Below are 25,358 nucleotides of genomic sequence, written 5' to 3' on the forward strand. Positions count from 1 at the left end.
GGTAAGGCTCAGGAGTCTCAGCCAACTCCTTTTATGGCCCTGCCCCCACCCCACTACAGCTGCTGCGCGATCTGCTCTATCCTCCGCAGTGTCTCCTCCGACTCCAGCTGCTCCAGGCTGAGCAGGGACAGGCCCAGCTGATCCTCCTGGTGGGGGACAGGGGTGGTGGTGTCAGCTGCCGCACTTCCTAACACAGAGGTCCACAACTCAGTAGGGACAGGCGGCCCGCCCAGGGGGCTATAGGACAGGATGCTTGAATTTCAAAACACCCGTATAACCCAGGGCATCCCGTTCCTGTAACCAGAAGATGGGCCAAGGGAGGGAGGCGGCAGCCAGAGAGCTGTGTCCACGCTAGAGAAGGACTGGCTTTCCAGAGGCCCACGGCCGGCTCGGGGCTCCCACTGGAGACACACACTCTGTCTGTAGCCCTCGACCCTCCCCGCAGTTCCAGTTCCCAGATCTGGTGCGCGGGTGCACACAAACCCCTCTCTGTCGGGGGCAGGGAGCAGGTTGGGCTTAGGGAGAAAGCCAAGGGCCCTTTCCTGGAAGAGGAGCTTAGGCGCCGCGGGCTCACCCGGTGGAATGGCTGTGCCATCTGCCTCAGGAAGTACTTGGCGACCTGGACCCCCTCGTCAACGGTCAGGTTGAGGTTGGCGTCGGTGAGGTGCTCCTGGATCCAGCGGGGCAGTTTCCCCCGCTTGTCGGCCCGGGCAAACCGCTGTGAGTGGGAGAGAGGGAGGAGGTCAGGACCCTGGCAGGGGGAGCCCGGGCACCCTCGGCCTGGCCCACCCCATCTGGGAAACGACTGGGGGAACAGCCTGGTTGGCGGGGGCCCAGAACCCGCACCTTGTCGGCGAAGACCATGAGGCCATAGTCAGTCTTGCCCCTGATGGCCCGACCCACACACTGGGCCGCGTGGCGCATGGCATCGAAGGTCAGAAAGTCGTTCTCTCGAATCTGGAACTGGTCCCGAAGGTATTCCAGCCGCGCCTGTAGGTGGGGAGATGGTGGAGGGGCAACATCCCTGCTTCACACAAGTCCTAAGGAGAGGGCCCGACAGAGGCCTTCACGTCCTACCGCCCCCAGGCGCTGCTCACCTTGAGAATGCGGCTCTGGGTGTAGACGTAGGGCACCCCGAACATGATGACGGCCCGGCCGTAGTGGTGCACTGCGGGACAGAGGAGGGGGAGGGAGAGGGCTGCCCTCGCGTGGCCCGGGAGCTCGTGCTGTTTGAGTGACTGCACCCCACGGGCCCTGCAGAGCACCGAAGGACGGAAGGAAGCGGAGGCCCCCGTGCGTGCCCAGGCTATAGGCCGCCGGTCCCCTGGGGGAGCAGAAACGGCCAGACATCCACGCAGGCGCTTGGGGAGGGGAGAGCCTAGTCCACTCACCAAAGTCAATTCCCTCGGACACTTTGCCTCGGGCCACCGAGAGCAGGATGGCCCCACGGCCGTTCTCGCAGGCCTGGGGAGGGGAGGCCAGGACACAAGATGCGTCACCTCGGAGCTGCCGCCTCTGGCCCCTCTCCACCCTGGACTTTCCTCTTCCCCCAGTAATACCCACCTCCTGGTACTTCTCCAGGGCCACACTGGTCTCAGCCCCATCTTGGGTCTCAATAAAGAGCAGCTTGTTCCTCTGGATGTTCTCGAGGATGCCCTTAGGGAAAGACACCAGGGAGGTCAGGGTGTGGGTTGGCAGAAGGATTAAAGGACAGGGGAGTCCTGGTTAAACTCAACTCTGCCAGATTCCCATGCAACGGACCACTTCTCTCCCCAGGCCTCAGCTTGCCCACTGGAGACTTGGGGAGGGTGGTGGTACTGTCACTTCTTTGGAAAACCCCGTGACCCGGGGAGGGAACCAATCCTCATCCTTTGGACGAATGGAACAGGCTTGTGGCTCAAGATGGCCCATCGGGATGCAGGTGATTGCTAGGTGGAGAGGCCAGGCAGAGCCAATCAGAGGCTGACTTTGAGATTTCATATTTGACACTGAAATAGATGTGTGGTACTAATAAAGGACAGATGGACCAGTGAGACACAACAGAGGGTCCAGAAACACACACCCCCACACAGATGGTCACTTGTGCCACTCAGTGCGAGGAGCTCTTTTCAGTAAGTGGGGCTGGAGCAACTTGATTTCCATATGGGAAAAAAATGAATCTTGACCCCTGCCTTACATCATACACAAAGGTAAATCTGAGGTACCTCACAGCCCTTAGATGTGAAAGCTAAAACTACAAAGCTTCTAGAAGGAAACACAGGAGACCATCGTCGTGACCCTGGGGTAGGCAAAGGTTTCTTAAATAAGACACGAAAGGCACACAGGATGTGGTGCTCAGATGGCTGACAGCCACCTTTCGCACTGTGTGGAAACCACCAAGGTCTTGGTTGTGCGTGAATGAGGTTCCCACACATTGCCTGGTGCTCACATTAGACAACTTCACTCGTCTCAGCCCGAAGAAGCACTTGCCCTAACTTACCCGAGAGCTGGGCCTGGGGTGCATTCAGAATCAGAAAGGACAGGGTGCCCCTTCCCCATCCACATCCTGTTGAGTTGCCAGTGCCCAGCCATTGTGAGCTCCATTTCCCCATGACCTCACCCACACGCTCCCCAGAAGGGGCTCCTGCAGGTTCTTTGCCCCGAGCCTGTATCCAGCCTTAATTCTCCAGAACCTTCCTCTAGCGGCACAGCACCCAGCTAGAGTCACTCCTGCTACCCAGTGTCTCGACACCAAGCCATATGTGCTGGAGAGACAGTCATGAAGTAACCCCCAAAACCCATAAGGTGGGGTGTGGTCACCTCTCCTGAGGGCCACGCCTCTGAGGAAGGGGCCCAGCGAGGCTGCTCATGTCTTAGTTCTTAACCTGGATGTTGGGAGAAGAGTGAACGCTATTTATTCTTTAAACTGTCCATCTGTGTTTTATACGCTGTCCTATCACCTATGATACATGTCACCATTTAAAACACAAGAGGAATGAAGCCAACACAGGGGAACAGAGCCCAGAGCTGAGACGGGCCTTCTGTGGGGTGAGGAGCTGGGCATACCTGCTCGTACCAGGAGGCCACGGTGCTCTCCATGTACTGGTAGCTGGTAAAGAAGGCCACGATGCCATCGGGCACCACAGCGGACATCTCCAGCAGGAGGTTTCCGTAGTTCCGGATCACCGCTGTGAGGGGTCAGAGGTTGGACTCTCTCCTGGCCTGGTCCCTCCTCCCCACTCCCTATCAGAGCGATCCTGTCTAATGGCTCCTCTTGAATTTGGGCTCCTAAAAACCCCACTGAGGCCTCTGTAGGACTGTTCAAACACATTCTGCTTTTCCTTGGGAGGACAGCACACCCAAACCCCTGAAGTTAGGCGTGGCCATGTGACTTGCCATGGCCGAATACAGAAAGGGCCACATGGCACTTCCAGGTGAGAACCTTTACGAGCCAGTTCACAATTCCCCATGATCCCTCCTGTCACAGCTCACCACCACAGTGATGTGTCCAATGGTGGAAGTTCCCAGCATGAGGAGACGGGGAGCAGGCCCCCACCAACCCACAATGGCATGTACTGTGGGCAAGAAGTACCTCTGCCTAAAGCCACTTCGATTTGGGGGTATTTGTTACTGCATCATGACCCAGCTCACACTGACTGCTCCACCTCCCCTCCTGGGACCCATACAAACCATCCCCTGTGGGTATCATACCGATATCTTCCCGGGTCTCAAATTTGGAGCTGATGGCCACCTGGTCATTGCCACGGCCAATGATCTGGAGAGAGCAAGAGAGGTCATAAGGGAAACAGCAGCAACCGCTCCAACGCGTGAGTGCAGGTGGCCTGCTAGCGCTGTTCTAAGCTTTTTATAGACACAGGGTCATTGAATGAACCCTCAGCTACGCTGTTACCTGCATGGCGCAGATGAGTAACCTAAGGCTCACAGAAGGCGCGTCGTGTCGCCCACCCAAGGTCACAGCAGAGACGGAACTGAACCGAAGTCTGCCCACGTGTCTCAGCAGCAAATACCCTCTTAGCCCGCGCCGGCCTCCAGCCAGTCGGTTCAGGAAGTTGCCTCTCACCCCCAGCTCGACAGCCACTGTGCAACGCCGCCAGCAACCTCACAGAAGCACGACGCGGTACATGGCCCATGGTCAGCACCAGTCCACAACCCCTGAAGGGCAATTCAGAAGCGAAAACGCTCTGGAAACGCCAGAGGTTTAAGTTTGGCGCGAACTCCTACAGCAGCAAAACCTGCCCTGAGCCTATTCAGAGTCCTGACGTATCTCCCTTAGTTTGACTCTTCAAAATGTTTGCTGAAATATGACTCTCACGGGAGGGACTTGCCCAGGCCCCACTGGCAGTTTCCAGTCTGGAAAATTCTCAATTCTAAAACACATCCGGGGAATTCCCTGGTGGTCCAGTGGTTAGGACTCCACGCTTTCACTACTGAGAGCCCGGGTTCAGTCCCTGATCAGGGAACTAAGGGCCCACAAGCCGCGTGACGCCGCAAAACAAAAAACAACAAACAAAACCACAGCCGGCCCAGGGACTTCAGATATGAAACTGAGGGCCCGTGTTACGATGTTCATTTTACAAAGAAGGGGACCGAGGCAGAGTGGAAGGGTCACTCAGCAAGGTCACAGCCAGACGATGAACCGGGCAAAGCCACGCTAACCAAGTACCGGGCCCTGGGCCACAAAGGCCTTTCACACCCACTGTCTCACTCAAGCCCCTCAACCACCCTGGGAGATCACGGACGGGGTGTTCCCATTTCACACACGAGAAAACGAAGGCTTGGGCCGTCGAACTCAAGCCCAGGTCTGTCTCAATCCAGAATCCCGCAGCTGCCTGAGAAGTGGCGGGGAGTGGAGGGAGGAAAGGCAGCCCTCCTTCCCATCTCCCCTCCCCCATCACCTCACCCTCTCCCACGCACCATGGGGCAGAGGCAGACCCGAGCCAATGTCATGGTGAAGGTTGCCATGGTGACGGGGTGGAAGTCCAGGATCTTGGGGTAGATGTCCAGCGGGGACAGCGTCTGTACCAGGGACAGCAGGAGGGGTCTTAGCAGGACTGGGCAGGAGTCAGGAGTCCCCCCGTGGAGGTCTGGGGGCCAGAAGGGCCCTCACCCCAGACGTGATGATGACGGACTGGAAGCGCTCGAACACGGGTTTGATGGCCAGCGAGGCGTCCATGCAGCTGTGAGGAGCAGACAAGGGTGCTGAGTGCCAGGCTGGGGGGCCCAGGCCCCTGCGGTCCATTCACACCCCCTCTGGGGTCAGGCCTCACCTGAAGTGCAGGATGGGGTTGGCGATGCTTGGGGTCCTGTCGTCAAAGGGCTCAATGATGATGGTGAAACCTACAGGGGGCCGGTGAGATGCCCTGGGCGCCAGTCATGACCATGCCCACTAGGCCACCCCCCACCCCTGCCCCCCACTTTCTCCCTCCACCCCAGTCCTCCTCCCCCCCACCTTCCTCAGTGAATGGGACCAGCCACCAGTAGCCCAAACCTAAAACCCAGGCATCTGAGTCCACAATATACCCCAATCCGCCCGCTTCTCCCCAGGGCTGACACCTGTGCAAACGTTCAGAGGACCCTGAGCCAAGAGTACCAAAGGCTCACCCCTCGCTCTCCCGGGCTGCAGGGGCCCACCCCCCAACTCAAGCCAGTCTCGAACCTTCTCCTACCACCTGTCTAAGCCATCAGGAGGCTGGTCAGCTCTGCCTCCAAAGTCTAGCTGCCCACTTCCCCCACCCCCGGCCCAGTGCAGCCGCCATCACCTCCTGCCCGGACCACTGCAGTCGCCTCCTCACTGGGCGCCCCGCTCCCACCCCTGCTCCCTTCACAGCAGCCAGAGAGACTCTGTGAACTCCTGAGTCAGTTCACAACTCTCCCCTGCTCAGAAGCCCCCCCCACTCCTCCCAGGGTCCAGAATTGTCTGTGGGATCCTGCCACGATGACCCCATTTCCTCCCTGCTCACTGGCCTCCTGCCTCACTTTCAAAACCACCAGGCTCATTCCACCCCGGGGCCTTTGCACTTGCCCCACTGCCTGGAAAGCTTCCCAAGGCAGCTGGCTCCATTTAGTCACTCGGAACTCAGCTGAAATGTCAGCTCCTCAGGAAAGCCACGCCGGCCATGTAGGTGTTCTCCAACGTGGCGACATGTTTGTTTCTCATGAAAACTATCACTTTCTGGAATCATCTTCCTTACCTGTGTCTGCATCTCGGCTCCCTGTCTTCCCAGCTAGCACGTAAGTTCTGGGAGGTCAGGAATGAGGTCTTTCTTGGTTCCTGCCCAGTGCTGGGCCTGGCCCATTTGTTGAACCAATAAATGAATGAATGAATCCACATATTCAATTTCATTTGGTAAAAATTTTTGAAAAAATCAAGTCCTCTGTGCCTAGCCCTGTGCTGAGGATGCAGCAGTGACTGAGACAGCCCTGGTCCTGCCCTCTCAGGACTCACAGTCCAGTGATGGGGACACAGACCTGTCCCCACAGAGTGACCACTCTTGAGTGGGCAAGGCTGGGACAGGGGAGCCTAGAGGAGGGGCCTGGCCCAGCCTGGGAGTCAGAAGGGGCTTCCTGCAGGAGGCGGCGGCATTTCTCCCGAGCCGAGAACTGAAGGACGAGGGGGAGACAGCTGGGGGCTGAGGAAGGTGGGGAAGGACGTTCCAAATAAAGAACGTCAGGTGCTGGGAGACGGCGAAGTGGGGAACAGAGGAGAAAGACCGAGAGGCAAGACGGGGTGGACAGAGGGATGGACGCAGAGGAAGCTTCCAGTGAGACTTGCTGCCGATCGGCCCTGGGGTGGGGGAGACGGACTCGCTATCCTCCTGCCAAGGCCACACCGGGCCGCAGGACATCAGGCAGGCCTGACCTAGTTTCCTGGATAGAGGAGTAATCCCCGGGGATTGGCCGGCTTAAAGCTGAGGAAGCGGAGGGAAGGCTCCCCTCTCCCCGGCCGGCTGGAAATGTGAGCATCCTCCTCGACTCCCTCCCCCAGGCCCCGCACGACCAGGCACCAAGTCCCGGCCTCTTTAGCTCCCACACCTCTCTCCAGCCCCTCCTTTTCTCTCCTCCCGCACTGGCCCAGCCTCCGCCAGAAGCAGCATTCTAAAGCACGGATCTGACCCTGCCTCTCCCTTGCCCAGAACCTGCCGTGGCTCCCCAGTGCCACTGGGAGCAGCACGACCAACCCCTGACCCCACCGCCCGGTGTGAGCAGACCCCCAACAGAACTTCTCCGGTCTCATCTCAGGCCTCTGCCCACCCCCATACTTCTCCACTCTGCAGCCAGAGAGAACCTTTGAACACGCAAATCTGAGCACGAGGCTCGCTCACTCAGAGCTCTTCGTGGCTCCCCGCTGCCCTCAAAATAAAGCCCAAACTCCCGAGCCCAACCCTACGAGGTCCCGCCAGTCCAAGTCCCAGAGGCAACCCTCTAGGCTCTGCCAGATCCCGATTCCGGCTGCCGGGGGCCGGCGGAGGCAGGAAGAGGTGAGCTCACCCTTGGCGTAGGTGCTGACGAGCGTGGCGAAGTTAGCCAGGAGGGTGAGAGGGGAGAAGTCAGCGAGGTCCGCGATCTCCAAGGTGTGCAGGAGGGAGCGGAGGCGCTCGGCGCAGAACCTGGCGGGGCGGCGGGACGGGCTGAGGGAAGGCAGCGGGCCCCAGAGTCCCCTCCTCGACCTCAGAGGACGTGGTCACGCACCGCCTCCCCAGCCGCCTGGCAGCTCCGTGAGGGCAGGGCCTGGGTCTGTGTCCGTCACCTCTGTGTCCCCACCTTGTACAACTGCATGTCCCACGGGGCCACAGCCACACGAGGGCACACACGGAGCAATAATCACACGGCCCACAGAGTCGCACGGTCATGTCACGTGAGGTCACACTCTCACACGCAGGTTCTCGGTCAAAAGGGGCGACCCAGCCTCCCACAGTCACAGCGTGAATCCCGCACGGCCACATCGTCATACACGCACGCCCAGAACCTCTCGCAATGTCTCAGTCACACTCACCACCCTCGGTGACACTCACAGCGGCAGAGTCCCACATGCTCACAGAGGACAATCTCACACACCCTCACAGAGCCGTACACGCACGGCCACCCAGCTGGAGGCTCTCGCCCCTCGGGGACGGGCGGTGGAGCAGCAGAACCTGGCTTTGGAGCCAGGCAGACGGTCAAGTTTAAAACTGGCCTCCTGAACCTCCTTTCTTCAAGTCTGTCTTCTCTACCCCCAGGCTCGATCAGGTGCCCCCTGTGTTCCCTCAGCCCCCAGGACTCCCCCATCCCAGCCCTGGGTTGGCCCTATCTGGGACGGGTCTGTCTCCCCAACTGAACTGTGAGCCTCAGGAGGGCAGGGCCAGGGCTGTCTCAGTCATCACTGCGTCCCCAACACAGAGCAGACACTCAGAACATGTATCATGTGGCTAACTAAGATCCCCTCTGTCCTCACAAGTCTCTCAGCTGTGGGAGAAAGTTGAAGCCACACCGAGGGCTCCCCACCCCCTCAGAGGCAGAGCAGCCAGGAGCTTCGGAGCCCTACAGGCCGGGCTTCGAGTCACAACTGCCATATGCAGCGCTGTGTGGCCCTGGGCGATGGCTTCTCCTCTGCGGGACACAGCGTCCTCATCTACAGCACAAGGCAAGGACACTGTATTGACAGTATTTTTTTTTTTTTTTTTTTTTTGGCTGCGTGGCATGTGGGATCTTAGTTCCCCAACCAGGGATCAAACCTGTGCCCTGTGCAGTGGAAGGGCAGAGTCTTAACCACTGCACTGGACCGCGAGGTAAGGAGGACACTGTACTGAGATTCCATGGGATGTGGACCGTAAAGCACTTAGCTCATCATCAGTGCTCTAGACTGGGTAGGTTCCTGGCGTCACTGCTCTGTCATTTAACCACCACAGGAGGGACTTCCCTGGTGGCACAGTGGTTAAGAATCCACCTGCCAACGTAGCGGACACGAGTTCGAGCCCTGGGCCAAGAAGATCCCACATGCCACGGAGCAACTAACCCCGTGCGCCACAACTACTGAGCCTGTGCTCTAGAGCCCGCGAGCCACAACTACCGAGCCCGCATGCCGCAACCACTGAAGTCCGAGCACCGCAACAAGAGAAGCCAGGATAGGGCTTCCCTGGTGGCACAGTGGTTAAGAATCTACCTGCCAACGCAGGGGACACGGGTTCGACCCCTGGTCCAGGAAGATCCCACATGCTGCGGAGCAACTAAGCCCCTGCGCCACAACTACTGAGCCTGTGCTCTAGAGCCCGTAAGCCACAACTACTGAGCCCGCGTGCCACAACTACTGAAGCCCGCGTGCCTAGAGCCTGTGCTCCGCAACAAGAGAAGCCACCGCAATGAGAAGCCTGTGCACCACAACGAAGAGTAGCCCCCGCTCGCCGCAACTAGAGAAAGTCCAGGTGCAGCAACGAAGACCCAATGCAGCCAAAAATAAATAAAATAAATAAATGAATTAAAAAAGAAAAAAAGAGAAGCCAGTGTAACGAGAAGCCCATACACCGCAACGAAGAGTAGCCCCCACTCCTCCGCAAAGGAGGAAACTAAGGTTCAGAGAAGACCAATGACTTATGCAAAACAGCAAAGGAAAAGCACAGGAAACTCCATCCCCACTCCCAGGTCTATTCATCGCCTGCCCTGTGACGGGGAGACTGACCCTGTCCCCCAGATCGCAGTGAGGGGCTGCTCCGGCTCACAGGCTGGGGGCCGGGGTTGCGGGGGCACAGTGAGAGGCGCTGATGGAGGAGACAGGGGTCGGGGGGGAGGGCCCCGTTTTCTCCCAGCTCCCACTCTGCTGAGCCTCATCAGCAGCCCCTCCCCGGGGCCGCTCCCTCCCCCGCTGTGGCCTGGGGCAAGAACACCTCTGACCTCTAGCAAGGGCCCAGGGGCCTCGCCACCCGCCACCCGCCAGCTCCTCCACCCTGCCCGCCCCCCTGTACACAGGTAAATTCTCTGATCGAGCCACGTGCCGCCTGCCCCACCAGGGCCCCAGGACCAGCTCGCGGACCTGCCCGCTCTGACCCACGCGTGTCACCCATGCACCCCCACCACCACCCTTCCCCTACTCCCGATACTGGTGACACGGTGACCCCAGGCCACAGACTGGCTGGGAGGACAAGGCTCAGCGAGTGCCAGGGCGGGCCTCCACGCCCCCCCCTCAGCAGGGACCCACCCACCCAGCCTCGGGGCCGCACCTGAGGGGCTTGCGCTGGATGCACACGCGCTGGGCCAGGCCGCTCAGGAAGGCGGGTGGGCTCTCCTGCACCACGTGCTGCACGCGCAGCCGCCACTTGACGTACTCCAGCAGCCGCCGCAGGAAGCCCAGGAAGTGCTCGGCCGTGCGGATGGAGCCTGGCACCGCCTCTGCGGGAAGAGGGGCTCAGCCAGGCGCCGCTGGGGGTCCAAGCAGCAGGGATGCAGGGGGCGCAGGGGCGGGCGGCGGCTCACCCTGCAGCACCTCGTCGGGCAGCACAGGGTTGGCCAGGTGGGCATCGGTCTCCCGGGCGGCGCTGGCCTCCCGCAGCCCCTCCACCAGGCGCCGGTACTCGTCCCGCAGACGCTGCTCGTCCGTCTCCTTGATCCTGTGGGGAGACCGGGTGTGGGCAGACCAAGTGGGGACACTTGGGGGGCAGGTCAGGCGCCAGGGCCTACCGGCCGCAGCATCCCCACCTCTGCACCGTCTTCTGCAGGGTCTCCAGGTTGCCCTGGCACCGATCCAGGGTCCGGCGGGTGAGGTTGACACTCATGGAGTCGATGCAGACATTGTCTGGAGGACAGTGGGCAGAGGGCCGGGCTCAGGCAGGTGGGTGCAGCGGCAGCCCGAGGGGCTGGCATCGCCTCCCTGCCCTGGCCCCCTCCCTCACCAATGTTGTGGGCCTCGTCGAAGACGACGACGGCCTTGCGGGCCAGCTCCTTGGACACCAGGTCGGCAATCTTGGGGTCCAGGAGGTAGTGGTAGCTGTAGACCACCACGTTGGCGTGCAGGATCTGGGGATCAAGGCGGGCAGGGTCACCCCGGGCCGTCTGCCAGCACCCAGCCCTAGGGCGCTGCCACCGCCATCCACACCACGATGCCACATCACTGCCCCGCAGGCCCACAGAGGGGAGGCGAGGCAAGAGACACGGGCAGATGGACAGACACACAGACGGGTAGGCAGAGGTGAGGCAAGACAGACACAGGCAAGGCACAAATACATATACGCAAACGAACAGAGACTGACAAACAGATACAGGCACAGACCAATAGGGAGATCTAGGCAGACAGACAGATGGGCAGGCGGCCTGTAACCCTCACACACGCCCCTCTGCCCGACCCCTGCTGGCCTCCTCACTGAGTATCGGGCAAGGAAGTATGGGCACCAGCCCTGGCGCCGCCCCATGGCCTTCAGGTCGTCCAGGTTGTAGATGCCAGCGGGGAGGGGCACCTGGCGCCCATGGACATCAAATTCCTATGGGTGAGAGGGTACCTGGGGGTCAGGGAGGTTGGCCGTTGCTAGTGGTCCCGCCCTCCGTCTCTCACCGCTGCCCCGCAGGCACCTCGTAGAAGCGGCAGTGGGGCAGGCTGTGGTCCCGCTGGTACTGTGCCCTTATGTAGGAGGCCGTGAGGCTGTGGCATTTTCCATCGACGTCCTTCCCAAAGCGCAGGGGCGTCACCTGAGGGGCCAGGGAGCATCTTAGCACCGAGACAGGCTGAGAGGCCCAACCACTCCTCGAATCCGGGGCTCAACACCTAACGGCTATGCGGGATAGGAGGCCATCCTGTTCCAACTGGGGTGAGACTCGGGCATTTGTGGAAAACTCGAACCTCAATCTGCTTCGTTATTAAACAGTTAAGACACCTGAGAACTTACTGCAGGGATGCAAGAGTGGTACAGTTGTTAGGCTCTTATTCTTTTTAACCTCTATATAATGCCAATTACATCTTAATTTTTCAAAATATTAAGGCTTGAAGATTCTTTAGCATGTAGATAAAGGATAACTGCTTTATCATTTTTTTGTGGCCGTGCCGCACGGCATGTGGGATCTTAATTCTCCAGCTAGGGATCGACCTGCGCCCCCTGTATTGGAAGCACGGGGTCTTAACCACTGGACCGCCAGGGAAGTCCTGCTTTATCTTTTAAAATGCTAAAACAGCCAGAACTCTGGCAAGGCCCAAGAATCAGAGGAGGCTCTGATCGCAGGTTGAGAACCTGCCTTACCTTTGCCTTGCTCCAAACACTCTGAGGCTCCACTGGTGGCACCGTCACAGCCCAGGGCTCCCTCTCCCCTCAGAACAAAACCTTTCCCTCACCAAAGGGAAGGCTCTGAGGCTGCTGACCCCTCCCCCTCCCTTTCCATCAGCTGCCAAGGCTTTTTTTTTTTTTTAAGTCTTTACTGAATTTGTTACAATATTGCTTCTCTTTTATGTTTTTTGGTTTTTTGTCTGCCAGACATGTGGGATCTTAGCTCCCCGACCAGGGATCGAACCAGTACCCCTGCATTGAAGGCGAAGTCTCAACCACTGGACCACCAAGGAAGTCCCTAGTTGCCAAGGCTTATACTACTTCTTTCTCTTTCTTAGATGCCTTTACATTTTATCTTTTTTTAATTAGGTAATACAAATACGTCGTATGGGACTTCCCTGGTGGTCCAGTGGGTAAGACTCCCTGCTCCCAATGCAGGGAGCCTGGGGTTCTAATCTGGGTCGGGGAACTAGATCCTGCATGCCACACTAAGAGTTTGCATGCCACAACTAAGGAGCCGGCAAGCCCCAACTAAGAGTACACATACCTCAACTAAGAAGCCCACATGCCACAACTAAGATTCCACACGCTGCAACTAGTAAGTCCTCATGCTACAACTAAGAGTTCGCATGCCTCAACTAGGAAGTTGGCATGCCGCAACTAAAGATCCCACATGCTGCAACGAAGATCCCACGTGCTGCAACTAAGACCTGGCACAGCCAAAAATAAACAAACAAATAATAAATACCCAAAAAGATCACATAAAAAAACAAATACATTGGGCTTCTCTGGTGGCACAGTGGTTAAGAATCTGCCTGTCAATGCAGGGGACACAGGTTCGAGCCCTGGTCCAGGAAGATCCCACATGCCGCGGAGCAACTAAGCCTGTGCGCCACAACTACTGAGCCTGCGCTCTAGAGCCCACGAGCCACAACTACTGAAGCCCACACATCTAGAGCCCGTGCTCTGCAACAAGAGAAGCCACCGCAATGAGAAGCCTGCGCACCGCAACAAAGACTAGCCCCCGCTTGCTGTAACTAGAGAAAGCCTGCACCCAGCAACAAAGACCCAACTCAGCCAAAAATAAATAATAAATTTATTAAGAAAAAATACATTGCACAAGGTACACAATGTTAAGTGTCATGTATGCTCCCACAGAAAAGTATTTTAAAACTATGAAAACTTTATCTAGGATTGAAGCAGAGACCCAATGGCAAATCTATTTTGAAGAACTAAATTCAATCCAAATGAAAACTACAGCTATGCTTTTACATCGTTCCAAGGCAGCAGGCATGTGGAGGGACAAAACCAAGATGGACTTATCTGTCGCAATCTTTAGCATTATCCAGGTCACTATATATCTCTGGAGACAACTAAGATACCATCCTGACATACAGCAGAATACTACTTATACACTTATCACATTTCCAGGAAATCTAATCCAGTTAATTAATTCTCAACTTCTCACTTTCCTAAGGGGGACAGAACCACCACCTGAGCGTGTTCTGGGCACACGCACACATCCATTTACTACCTGGTTCCTCTTCATTTATGCCTCTAAACTTAACGTCATAATTTAAACTTTTGTTTACAAGAAAGCATCTTGAAATTTTGCTCCAGAGTCTGTGGAAGCTTCCATGTATCCCAATCCTCCTTTGCTATCAGATAACAAAGGCTGAAGAGACTTATGTTCCTTAATTCCACATAGCAACAGCAGGATGGCACAAAGTCGGCTGTCCAAAAAGAAAGAGGCAGGGATATTTGTGCACTACAGCATCACCAAGAATGGGGAAGATTCCCATCCGCGGGTTTAAACACAGTGCTGGGGAGCCACTGCTCTTTAGCCATCATACACCATCTGTATTATTTCTCATACATTCTTACAAATTACATTACATAATATATATTCTGGGACCTCCCTGGTGGCGCAGTGGTTAAGACTCCACACTCCCAATGCAGGGGGCCCGGGTTCAATCCCGGGTCAGGGAACTGGATCCCACATACATACCGCAGCTGAGAGTTCACATGCCACAACTAAGGAGCCCGCGAGCCACAACTGGGGAGCCCTCGTGCCACAACTAAAGAGCTGGTGAGCCACAAGTAAGGAACCCACATGCCACAACCAAGACCTGGCACAATCAAATAAATAAATAACGTAACCAAATATATATATATATATATATATATATATATATATATATATATATATAAATAAAAAATACATTCTTGGAATATATTATACCACACTAAAGAATTACCACACTAAAACACTTAAAACCATGCCTGGAGCTAGTGACCCCAGTGGTTTTGTAATTTAATGATAACAACTATTTTTCTATGTATCATATATTAATATTTATTAATATCACTATAATTTCTAATATTCTTTCTTTCTTTTTTTTTTTTTTGGCTGTGCCGTGTGGCTTGTGGGATCTTAGTTCCCTGACCAGGGATCGAACCCGTGTCCCCTTCAGTGGACGCGCAGAATCCTAACCACTGGACCGCCAGAGAATTCCCCATAATTCCTAATATTCTTTTAGCTCTTCATACGTGTGAAGGGCTATACATGCATTATCTTGCCCAATCTTTTTTTTATTATTGAAATATAATTGATATATAACATTATAGATCAGTTTCAGGTATACAACATGATTCGATACTTGTATATGTAGGGAAACGACCACCACCATAAGTCTAGTTAACATCCATCACCATACCTAGTTACAACTTTTTTCTTATGATGAGAACTTTTAAGATCTACTCTTTTAGAAACTTTCAAATATACAATACAGTATACGACTTACAGTCACCATGCTGTACAGCTGTCCCTCAATATCCAAGGGGGAATTGGTTCCAGGTCCGCCCCATGGATAACAAAATTAACAGATGCTCAAGTCCCTTATATAAAGTGGCGTAGCACAGTTGGCCCTCCCTATCTGCAGGTTCTGCATCCACAGATACAAAGAGTCAACTGTACATTATGTGACTTATTTATCTTATAACTAGAAGTCTGTTTTTTGTTTGTTTGTTTGTTTGCGGTACGCAGGCCTCTCACTGTTGTGGCTTCTTCCGTTGCGGAGCACAGGCTCCGGACGCGCAGGCTCAGCGGCCATGGCTCACGGGCCCAGCCACTCCGCGGCATGTGGGATCTTCCTGGACCAGGGCACGAACCCGTGTCCCCTGCATCGGCAGGCGGACTCTCAACCACTGCGCCACCAGGGAAGCCCAAGTCTGTACTTTCTGACCCCTTCACCGATTTTGCCTAACCCCACCCCCTTGCACAATCTCATCAACAACTGTATGAAGCAGGTGATTAATTATCCCCATTTTACAGAAAAGAGGACTGAGGCCCAGAGAGCAGAAATGCAAGAGTATATGGCTAGTACATTTCAGAATCAGGAAACTAGGCCTGCCGGCCTCCAGGAGCTGCCTTTTTAACTTCTCTCAGGCTGGGGAAAATGGGAAGGTTCCCCAGAGGAGGTGTGCCTGGGCCATGAACGATGAGTCAGCATTTGATGAGTGAGAAGAGAATTCTGTGCATGGCACCTGCACATCTCCCTGAGATGTCTGGTCTGGGTGGGGATGTAGGACTCCTGGTTGGATGGAAGAGTTTCTTCCACCCTGAGGCTTAGGGCGAGGGGAGGAATGGGCACTCACCTCGGGATGAATACACAGGTTCTTTCGGGAGCTCAGAGCCAGCCCCAAGAACGACAGCTTCTCGCCCTCCTGTTTCTCATAGAAGTTGAGTAACTTTCGAAGCTCTTCAATCACCTGTTCCAGTTGATAAGGGAGGGGGGAACTTGGCCTCATTGAAAGCCCCAGCCCCTTCCCCAGCTTCCCACAGGCCCCCAAAGCTATGATGGCAACCGCCAGGGGGACCGCTGGGTTAGGGGACAGTGAGGGGCACTGGGATTGGTTCCAGACTCACCTTCTCAATCTCAGGCACAGTCCTCGAGCAGTAGATGAGCTTAGTCACCTCCAGTGGATACGCCTGCGGACAATGGGTTCAGCCTCGGCCCCTGTCCAGCCTCCTCCCTCTTCCCCGTCCATGGGCCCCGTGGGTCACTTACCCGCTGGTACGCCATGATCAGGGCCAACAGGGACACTGTCTTCCCAGTGCCCGAGGGCATCTCCAGGACTCCATGACCCTGCATGATTCGGGCAGGAGGGACAAGACACAGGCTCTCAGAACTTCAGGGACACAAACTCTGGGAAACCACCCCCACCCCGAAATGCCACCATTGGAATAGCAGGACAAGAGAGCAGTTAAAAGTCTGGGCCTTAGGGGCAGCGGATTTGAACCCCACTTCTGCCACTTTTGTTGAGTGCTCTTAGGCAAGACCTCTCAACCTCTCTGGGGCCTCAGGATCCTCATCTCTAAAAATGGGCCTAATAAGCTCTTCTTCATAGCATGGCTATGAGGATTAGTGAGAAACTGGGAGTGAAATCTTGAGTACAGTGTCTGATATATAGTGAACCTTTTTTGTTTTAATTTGGCAAGCACCTCCACAGCACTTACTCTGTGCCTGGAACTAGTACTAAGTGTCTTACATCAGGGCTTCTCAACCTCGACTCTCTTGACATTTTGCGGCCAGATAATATTTGATTGTGAGGGGGCTGCCCTGTGCACTGTACAATGTGTAGCAGCATCTGTGGCCTCTACCTACTAGATGCCAGTAGCACCACCACTCCACTAGTACTGACAATGAGGAATGTCGCCAGACATTGCCAATGTCCTCTGGGGGTCAAAATGGTCCCCAGTTGAGAACCTCCGCCTTACTTAGTGAATTAACCCCTAAAGCCCTCATATTAAGCTGACGTAGGTACTATTACTATGCCCATTTTACAAAGGTGAAAACTGTGGAACTGGGAGATTAAGTGATTTACCCAAGGACACACAGCTGTGGGTAGCCGATTCCAAAGTCTCTATATTCCTAAGCCAACCACTGAGCAGCTTAACCTTTGACAAGTGTCAGCTGCTGCTATTATTAACTATTATTGTTTGAGATAAAAAGAAGTTTGGCAGCGCTGGCTTCCCAAGGACCTCAGATTTCTAAACTCCAGATGTCCTGCAATCTCAGTCTTGGACGCACGTGCGGCAGCCCCCGCTGTCAGATAGGCAGCAGGGGGGCCGGCCCACCCACCTTGGCATCCAGCGTGCGTTTGAGCTCCAGCATGTAGGAGAACTGCTCCGGGTAGATGTAGTCGTATGGGAAGTAGACCAGCAGCCCGTCCACGTTGAGCCTGGCGGCGGGGGCTGCCGGGTCAGTCCCCCGTCCCCTCAGCCCCTCTCCAGCCTCCACACTCCCCTGCCTTCGAACCGAGAGGGGTTACCGGCCCGCTGCCCCCACCCCCCCGGATATCTCCCAGTTCTCCAGAAGTCTCCGGGTCCCTTCTGCATCTCGTCTCTGACCATCCCCGTTACCGCCCCGTGGGTCCCCGCGGCTATCCCTACCCCTCCCCTTCAGCCTCCCCTCGCCCCGCCGGGACCCGAGGCCTGCCCACTGGCCCCTGCATCTTCCAGACCCCCACGCCGGCTCGCCAGCCGCGAACCCAGGACCCTCTCTCACTTCATGGCGCCGGCCGCGGCTTGAAGCGGCGTCGGCCCGCCTCCCTCATGAATATTCAGTAGAGGCAGGATCCGCGGGGCGTCCTCGAGGTGCTGCTCCACCTTCGTCAGGACTCCATTGGCTGATCCCGCCCATCACTCCACTGGGGCGAAGTCAATCGGGATAATGCGCGTGCGCACGGCAATGCGGGGGCGGGCTCCGGGAGAGGCGGTGCCGGAGGCATCGCTGAAGATCGCCGAGTACCAAGAACAAAACATGGAAGGAAGAGGACCGAGAGAATAGATCGCATTCACTGGGTTTCGGTCTACCGGCATCTGTCCAGATCATCTGAGTAGCGAATACATACTCAGTTTCATTCTATTATATTCTTGGTTTTAAGATGTCCTCCCTCCTTTCCCCCACACTTTAACAAAGTAACCAGGGCTGAAATGGGGGAACCCAGACAAGGTTCCTGACCCAGCTGGGGGATCAGAGAGGGCTTCCCGGAGGAGTCATCTCTGAGAACTAAGGTGAGCAGTAGGGATGAGGCAGGGTAAGGTGGGGCAGACGACACTGCAGGCAAAAAGGAAGGTGGAAAGCAGGGAACTAAGCAGCAAGATGGGGCTGGAATGTGGCTTAAGGAGCACAGACTTCTCTGAAGTGGAAGACATCACCATGATTTATTCCCAACTATCTCATGTCAGGTGTGTTTGCTCTTCCCAGTTTGTTCTCCTCGTACATGGTACTGCATGGAGCATCTCTGTGGTATCTCTTAAGGCTCAAGGTCATGTCAGCAACCTCACTAACTGGCTCAACACCCGCCCCTACCACCACCATCATCATGAGTTCTACTAGCTCCCTAGGACTTATTCTCAGAGCCTTTGCCTAACTTTGGAAGGATATTCTCATTTGTGTGACTGTGATAAATGTCATTTGTTGATGTAAGGGTCATCATCGCCACTTTAGAGGCGAGGAAACTGAGTCTCAGAGAAAAACTGGCCCAAGGCTTTACAGCTAGGCCAGGTGCTGCTCCCCATCCCACCTTCATCCAAGCCCTGCCCACTCTGGGTCGTCACTCTCTGAGGATGTTTCTGTCTCCCCCACTGGACTGTGAGCCTCAGGAGGGTAGGGCTGAGACTGTCTTGGTCACCACTGTGTGTGCCTTTTGCCACCCAGTACAGGACATGCCCAGAGCAGGGGCTCAGTGAATATATGCTCAAGTTCCTTAGTCTGCCCTCCGTATCCACGAATTCAGAACCTGCAGATACAGAAGACGAACCGTGCTAGGCCATTTTATATGACAGGCTTCAGTATTCACAGATTTTGGTATCCGTGGGGGTCTGGAACCAATCCCCCCACCCCGCTTATACCAAGGGACGGCTTTATTTTCAATCCGCTGTTGGTTGGTTGAGCGGAACCCATGGATAGTGAGGACTTAGTGTGTTGCATTCCTTAGGATACATCACAACAAGCCCACAGCCAGGGGGAGGGGCTACTGAAGGGCATGAATATCTGGAAGCAGGGGTGATTGACAGCAGCCAATTAGAATGACTGCCTCCTGCCTCCTCCTGGCCTTTGTAGTCACTATTCTCTGTGTCTGAAAAGGCTCTTCTCTCAGATCTCTGCATGGCTTCTTTCCTCACCTCCCTCAAGCCTTCCTAGAGTCTTCCTCAAGAGTCCTTTCCTCAGCGAGGCTTTCCCTGACCACCCTGTTTAAATTGCAATACACCCTGGATAGGCTGAATAATGGTCCCCAAAGATCTCCAGGCCCTGGAACCTATGAATGTTCATAGGTTACATGTGTCAACCAAAAGCAAAACAAAACAAAACACAGAAGGTTGCAAACAAGAGTTTATATGGGGTCTTAAGAATTGCAATTCAGGCTGTACACCTGAAACTAACACAACATTGTAAATCAACTATACTCTGATAAAAATTTAAAGAAAAAAAAAGAAGAATTGCAATTCAGGAGACAGATTCGGGTAAAACTGAAGGAGTGTTCTGGGGAAGAGAAAGCATCAGGGGCTTATAAAACAAAAGCTACAAGGTTGTTAAAGTTGTCTGGTGAGAATCGTGATTGGCTCTGACACAAGCCAGGGAATACTTGTCCTTAAGGAATCAAGAGTTATTTTAGGGTAAGGGTCCCACAAGTAGATAGGCTGTCATGAGTTATTTTAGGGTAAGGGTCCAATAAGTATCTTGCATTTTTGGCAGATGTTCTTTTTTTCTTAATTTTATAAATTTATTTATTTATTTATTTTTGGCTGCGTGGGTCTCCGTTGTTGAGCGCAGGTTTTCTCTAGTTGCAGCGAGCAGGTGCACGGGCTTCTCATTGCGGTGGCTTCTCCTGTTGCGGAGCACGGGCTCTAGGTGTGCAGGCTTCAGTAGTTGTGGCTTGCGGGCTCTAGAGCTCAGGCTCAGTAGTTGTGGCACACGGACTTAGTTGCTCTGCGGTATGTGGGATCTTCCCGGACCAGGGCTCGAACCCGTGTCCCCTGCATTGGCAGGCGGATTCTTAACCACTGTGCCACCAGGGAGGTCCCTTGGCAGATGTTCTTGATGCCTATGTTAAGACAATAAGTGATCAGAAGGTCAGATTCCATCCAGGCTGGGATGTGCTTAAGTCACACTTCGTCGATGGCCTCCCAGCTCCATTTTAGAGAGTTCTCTTAGCGATACTGACTCCACTTTTATTTTCCTTCCGCATATGGCAAAAGGGAATTTGCAGGTGTGATGGTTAAGGATCTTGAGAGATATCAGGGTGCGTCCTAAATGTAATCACGTGTCCTCATAAGAGGGAGATTTGACAGCAGGACAGAAACAGAGGCAGTGCTACACTGAAGCAGGATGCCACGCTGTGGGCTTTGAAGTTGGAGGAAGAGGGCAGACCAAGGAATGTCAAGAATGCAGCTCTAGAAGCTGGAAAAGACAAGGAAATTGATTCTTCTCTACAGCCTCTGGAGGGAGTGCAGCCCTGCCAGCACCTTGGTTTCAGCCCAATGAAACTAACCTCAGACTTCTGATTTTACGAATTGTAAGAAAATAAATGTGTGTTGTCTTAAGCCACTGAGTTTGGGGTCATTTGTGACAGTAGCAAGAGGAAATGAATGAATACACCTCCAATCAGGCACAATATATCCACTTCTGCTTTAGTTTTTTCCATAGCAGCGATCAGCATCTGATAGAATATATTTTTTGCTTATCATTTTGTTTATTGTCTGTCTCTTCCACTAGAATGTCAGCTCTACAAAACCCGGGGCATTTTATCACCGGTTATTAAGGATAATTTCAAATGGATACAAAAGTTGAGAGAATAGCCTAACGAAGCCCCACATACATGAAGCTTTATCAGTCTTCAACTCAGGGCTGATCTTGTTTCATCCACACCCCAACCACTTCCCCTCCCACCAGTTGATTATTTTGAAGCAAATCCCAGACATCATATCATTTCATCCATCAGTATTTCAGAATGTAGCTCTAAAAGTAAAGACTCTTTGTAAAAACATAACCATAATATCATAGCACATCTCAAAAAAAAGGAGTAATAATTGCTTAATATAATCAAAGTTCCAGATACTGTTTGAATTTGAGAGCAGGGACTTCTGTCTGCTTGTTTTTTTTTTTTTTGGTTTGGTTTGGTTTTTGTTTTGTTTTGTTTTTGCGGTACGCGGGCCTCTCACTGCTGTGGCCTCTCCCGTTGAGGAGCACAGGCTCCGGACACACAGGCTCAGCAGCCATGGCTCACGGGCCCAGCCGCTCTGCGGCATGTGGGATCTTCCCGGACCGGGGCACGAACCCACGTCCCCTGCATCGGCAGGCAGACTCTCAACCACTGCACCACCAGGGAAGCCCTGCTTGGGTTTTTTTTGTTGTTGTTTGTTTGTTTTTGTTTTTAAATTTTACTTATTTATTTGGCTGCATTGGGTCTTTGCTGTGCGCGGGCTTTCTCTAGTTGCGGCAAGCAGGAGCTATTCTTCGTTGCGGTACACAGGCTTCTCATTGCAGTGGCTTCTCTTGCTGTGGAGCATGGGCTCTAGGCGTGCGGGCTTCAGTAGTTGTGGCTCACGGGCTCTAGAGTGCAGGCTCAGTAGTTGTGGCGCACGGGTTTAGTTGCTCCGCAGCATGTGGGATCTTCCCAGAGTAGGGATCGAACCTGTGTCCCCTGCATTGGCAGGTGGATTCTTAACCACTGCGCCACCAGGGAAGTCCTGTCTCCTTGTTTACTTGTTCTCCTTTGCTACCTTATGTGGCAAAAAGGACTTTTCAAATGTGACTAAGTTGAAGATTCTGAGATGGGGAGATTATCCTGGATTATCTGGATGGGTCCAGTGTAGCCATAGTGAAAGAGGGAGCCAGGAGGGTCAGAGTCAAGAGATAAAGATGTGACAATGGAAGTATGAGATGGAAGTGATGCAAGAGCTGGCTTTGAAGACAGAAGGGGGCCATGAACCAAGGAATACAGCCAACTTCTAGAAACTAGAAAAGGCAAGGCAAGGGCTTCTTTCCCATAGTCTCCAGAAAGGAACTCAGCCCTGCTGACACCTGGATTTTAGTTCAGTGAGACCCATTTCAGATGTCTGACCTCCAGATGGTAAGATAATAAATTTGTATTGTTTAAGCCTCCAAGTTTGTGACAATTTGTTACAAGCAGCGAAGGGAAGCTAGTGCAGATTTTGGTACTGGAAGTGGGGTGCTGCTGTAACAAATACCTAAAAATGTGGAGGTGGATTTGGAATTGGACAATGGGCAGAGGCTGGAAGAATGTTGAGAAGATGATGGGAAAAGCCTAGATAGCCTTGCAGACCATTTGCAGAAATATGGGTGTTAGTGATTCTGCTAGTGAGGGCTCAGAAGGAAGTGAGTAGTAAGGTAGAGTAAATCTCTATAATCTTAGAGAACACTAAATCATCATAAACAGACTGTTGGTAGAAATATAGGCAACCTCTAGAAACTGGAAAAGGCAAGGAAACAGATTCCCCCCAGAAGAACACGGCCCTGACAACACCTTGATTTTAGCCCACTGAGACCTGTTTCAGACTTCTGACCCCCAGAATTAAAAGACAATAAATTTGTGTTATTTAACCTACTAAGTTTGCGATAATTTGTTATAGCAGTAATGGGAAACTAACATCTCTGTTATGCAAAAGGGAGATCAGACTAGTGTAAACACATACAAAATAAAGAAGCCCAGAAGAAACAAAGGTTACACAGGAAAAAAAAGAAAGCTACAAAACAAACACAAAAACACCTGTAACTAAAATACTATAAAAAACACCTAGCAAGATAATAGATTATATCACATTTATAAAATAGGAACTGGAGGCTATGAAAAATGAATAATTAAATAACAAGAAAGAGTTCTTGGGAATTCAAAATAATAGATGAAACGTAAATTTTAATAAAAGGATTAGGAGATAAAGTCAAGGAAATTTCCTAGAAAGTAAGGGGAAAATTAACAAAGAGATGGAAAATAGTGATGAAAAGATAGGAAAACTGAAAGCTCAAACCAGAAGATTCAACATCCAAATAATAAAAATTCCAGAAAAAGAGAGCAAGAAAATGAAGAAACCAACACACACACACACACACACACACACACGACACACACACACAAAGGAACCAACACATAAATATACAAGAAAATTTCCCGGAACCAAAGGCTATGAGTCTCCCGATTGAAAGGACAGACTTAGGGTCAGAATGATTAATGAATAAAAGCTACAGTGAGGCATATACTCATGAAATTTCAGAAACAGAGAAAGAGAGAAGATCCCCAAAGCTTCCAGAATAAAGCAAGTCAAATACAAGTTCAAAGCAGAGGGAGAATGAAAACAAATCTGAGGGGAAAAAAAAAAACAAACCAACAGGCTTCCTTTGTTATCTGAACTTGCATTCTAACTTAGGAAGAAAATAGATTTGAGTGACAAGGGATACATATATTTCCAACCTAGAATTTTATACCCAGCCAAACCATAATAAAGTTGGAGGATAAAATGAAGATATATTAAGCCATGCAAGAACTCAAAAATCTTTCTCTCTTCCTCTCCCTTTTAAGGGAACGACTGGAGCATGTGCTCCAGCAAAATGAAGAGTCAACAAAGAAAGATAGACATGGAATCCAGGAAACAATATCCAACACAGGGAAGTCCAGGATAGCTTAGTGCAGGCCTTGAAAGCATCAAGTCCACATTCAAGTAGGAGAGAGGACTTTAGGAGGGAGGAAAAAAAGCTTGAGTGAGCTGTTAGTAATTTGGAAGATTCCATGGAACATTTGAAAAATATTAAGTATAGGTGCAAATAAAATTAAGCAAGTGACAAAGGTAAATTTAATTCTCAAAAATTTAGAAGTTTGTGAAGAGAAAATTCTAATATACTGCATGGCTCTACAGTGAAAACATATTTACATATCACAACATTTAAAAAACTATTGATTGATATAAAAATTATGATTTCATTGAGGAGAGGGAAAGTAGAGTCAGATTAATAGACCTCAAACCTCATCTACTATACCAGGAAATCAGTAGAGAATGTCTAAAATTGAGAAATCAAGAAATAGCAATGCCAGCATATTTAGAAACATACAAGAAAATACCAGAGGAAACAGCTATAGCAGTTGAAAGTGGTGGCCTTTGGAAAGCAGATGGGAGTAGGGAGAGGTAGCAGGAGGACTGTTTTTCTTCACTACAAATATCTTAGTACCAGTATCATTTGATTTTTAAAGTATATTCATGAAAATTAATCGGCAGTGATAGAAGCCGCTACCCCTTATGGGGAGGAGACATGCATATATTGACGGCGAAGAGGCACGATGGAACTTCTGGATGATGGAAATGTATATCAGCTTTACTCAATAGAACTTTCTGGGATGATGGAAATGTTCTCTATCTGCACTGTCCAAAATGGTAGCCACTAGCCACATGTGGCTACTGAGCACTTGAAAAGTGGCTAGTGTGACTGAGGAATTGAATCCTTAATTTTTATTTAATTTAAATTAATTAAAAATAATTAAAATTCCCACGTGAGTTGTTTTGGACATTGCAGACAATGACAATGTTGAAGTTTTATGATTTGTAAAGAAATACAAATCAGAAGAGAGAAAGGCTTCTGATTTGTCAAAAATCTTCAAGGGGCAGTTTATGAAATAAAAAAGTGGGGAAGAAGTGAAGGAAAATCACTCTTCAGGGTCAGACCCTCAAAAAGTCCACATGGATTTCCAGTAGATAAAACCCTGTTGAAGATGACCTCACAATCCATAATTTCAATACACATGAGGAAACAAGCCACCATGAGTGAGAACCAGCAGACACACCAAATTACAGGAGGAGATGGCACCAAACTTCAGATGATAGAATTATCAGACATTTTATGTCTTTAAGCTTAAGGACGCTTAAAAAGAAGAATCCAAAACGTGAAAAAAATGTCAAGACATTACAAAAAAAAAAAAAAAAGCAGGCATATTTGAAAGAGGAAGGATTGGATTCACATGAGGGAAATCCCTTCCAAAGGGGCTACTTTAAGACTGGTTTACCAAAAATAGTAACAATGAGGAGAATTATTAAGTCAGAACGGAGTTCAAAGAGAAGGAAGTCAA

At 52.2% G+C, this 25,358-nt stretch overlaps 1 protein-coding gene across 3 annotated transcripts; it reads right to left on the minus strand.

Moving 5' to 3' along the window:
• Positions 1–15: 15 nt before the first annotated feature.
• ERCC2 (ERCC excision repair 2, TFIIH core complex helicase subunit) lies at positions 16–17,410 on the minus strand (the record flags this gene model as incomplete). Of its 3 annotated transcripts, none has more annotated exons than XM_079723014.1 (22): positions 16–146; positions 575–718; positions 847–990; positions 1,098–1,168; positions 1,392–1,464; positions 1,564–1,656; positions 3,046–3,167; positions 3,691–3,754; positions 4,915–5,016; positions 5,108–5,177; positions 5,268–5,337; positions 7,489–7,607; positions 10,191–10,359; positions 10,444–10,577; positions 10,666–10,762; positions 10,860–10,983; positions 11,328–11,444; positions 11,533–11,649; positions 15,876–15,989; positions 16,147–16,209; positions 16,289–16,366; positions 17,363–17,410. In XM_079723014.1, 22 exons carry the CDS (start codon positions 17,393–17,395, stop codon positions 54–56), a joined length of 2,211 nt encoding a protein of 736 aa, XP_079579140.1. In that variant the 3' UTR covers positions 16–53. The 3 variants fall into 3 exon arrangements, with proteins under 3 accessions (XP_079579140.1, XP_079579139.1, XP_079579141.1); XM_079723013.1 differs by having other exon boundaries at positions 16–187; positions 17,363–17,395; XM_079723015.1 differs by lacking the exon at positions 16,147–16,209.
• Between the last annotated feature and the right edge of the window lie 7,948 nt (positions 17,411–25,358).

This window comes from Hyperoodon ampullatus, assembly GCF_949752795.1.
Source record: "Hyperoodon ampullatus genome assembly, chromosome: 18".
Lineage (NCBI taxonomy): Eukaryota > Metazoa > Chordata > Mammalia > Artiodactyla > Ziphiidae > Hyperoodon > Hyperoodon ampullatus.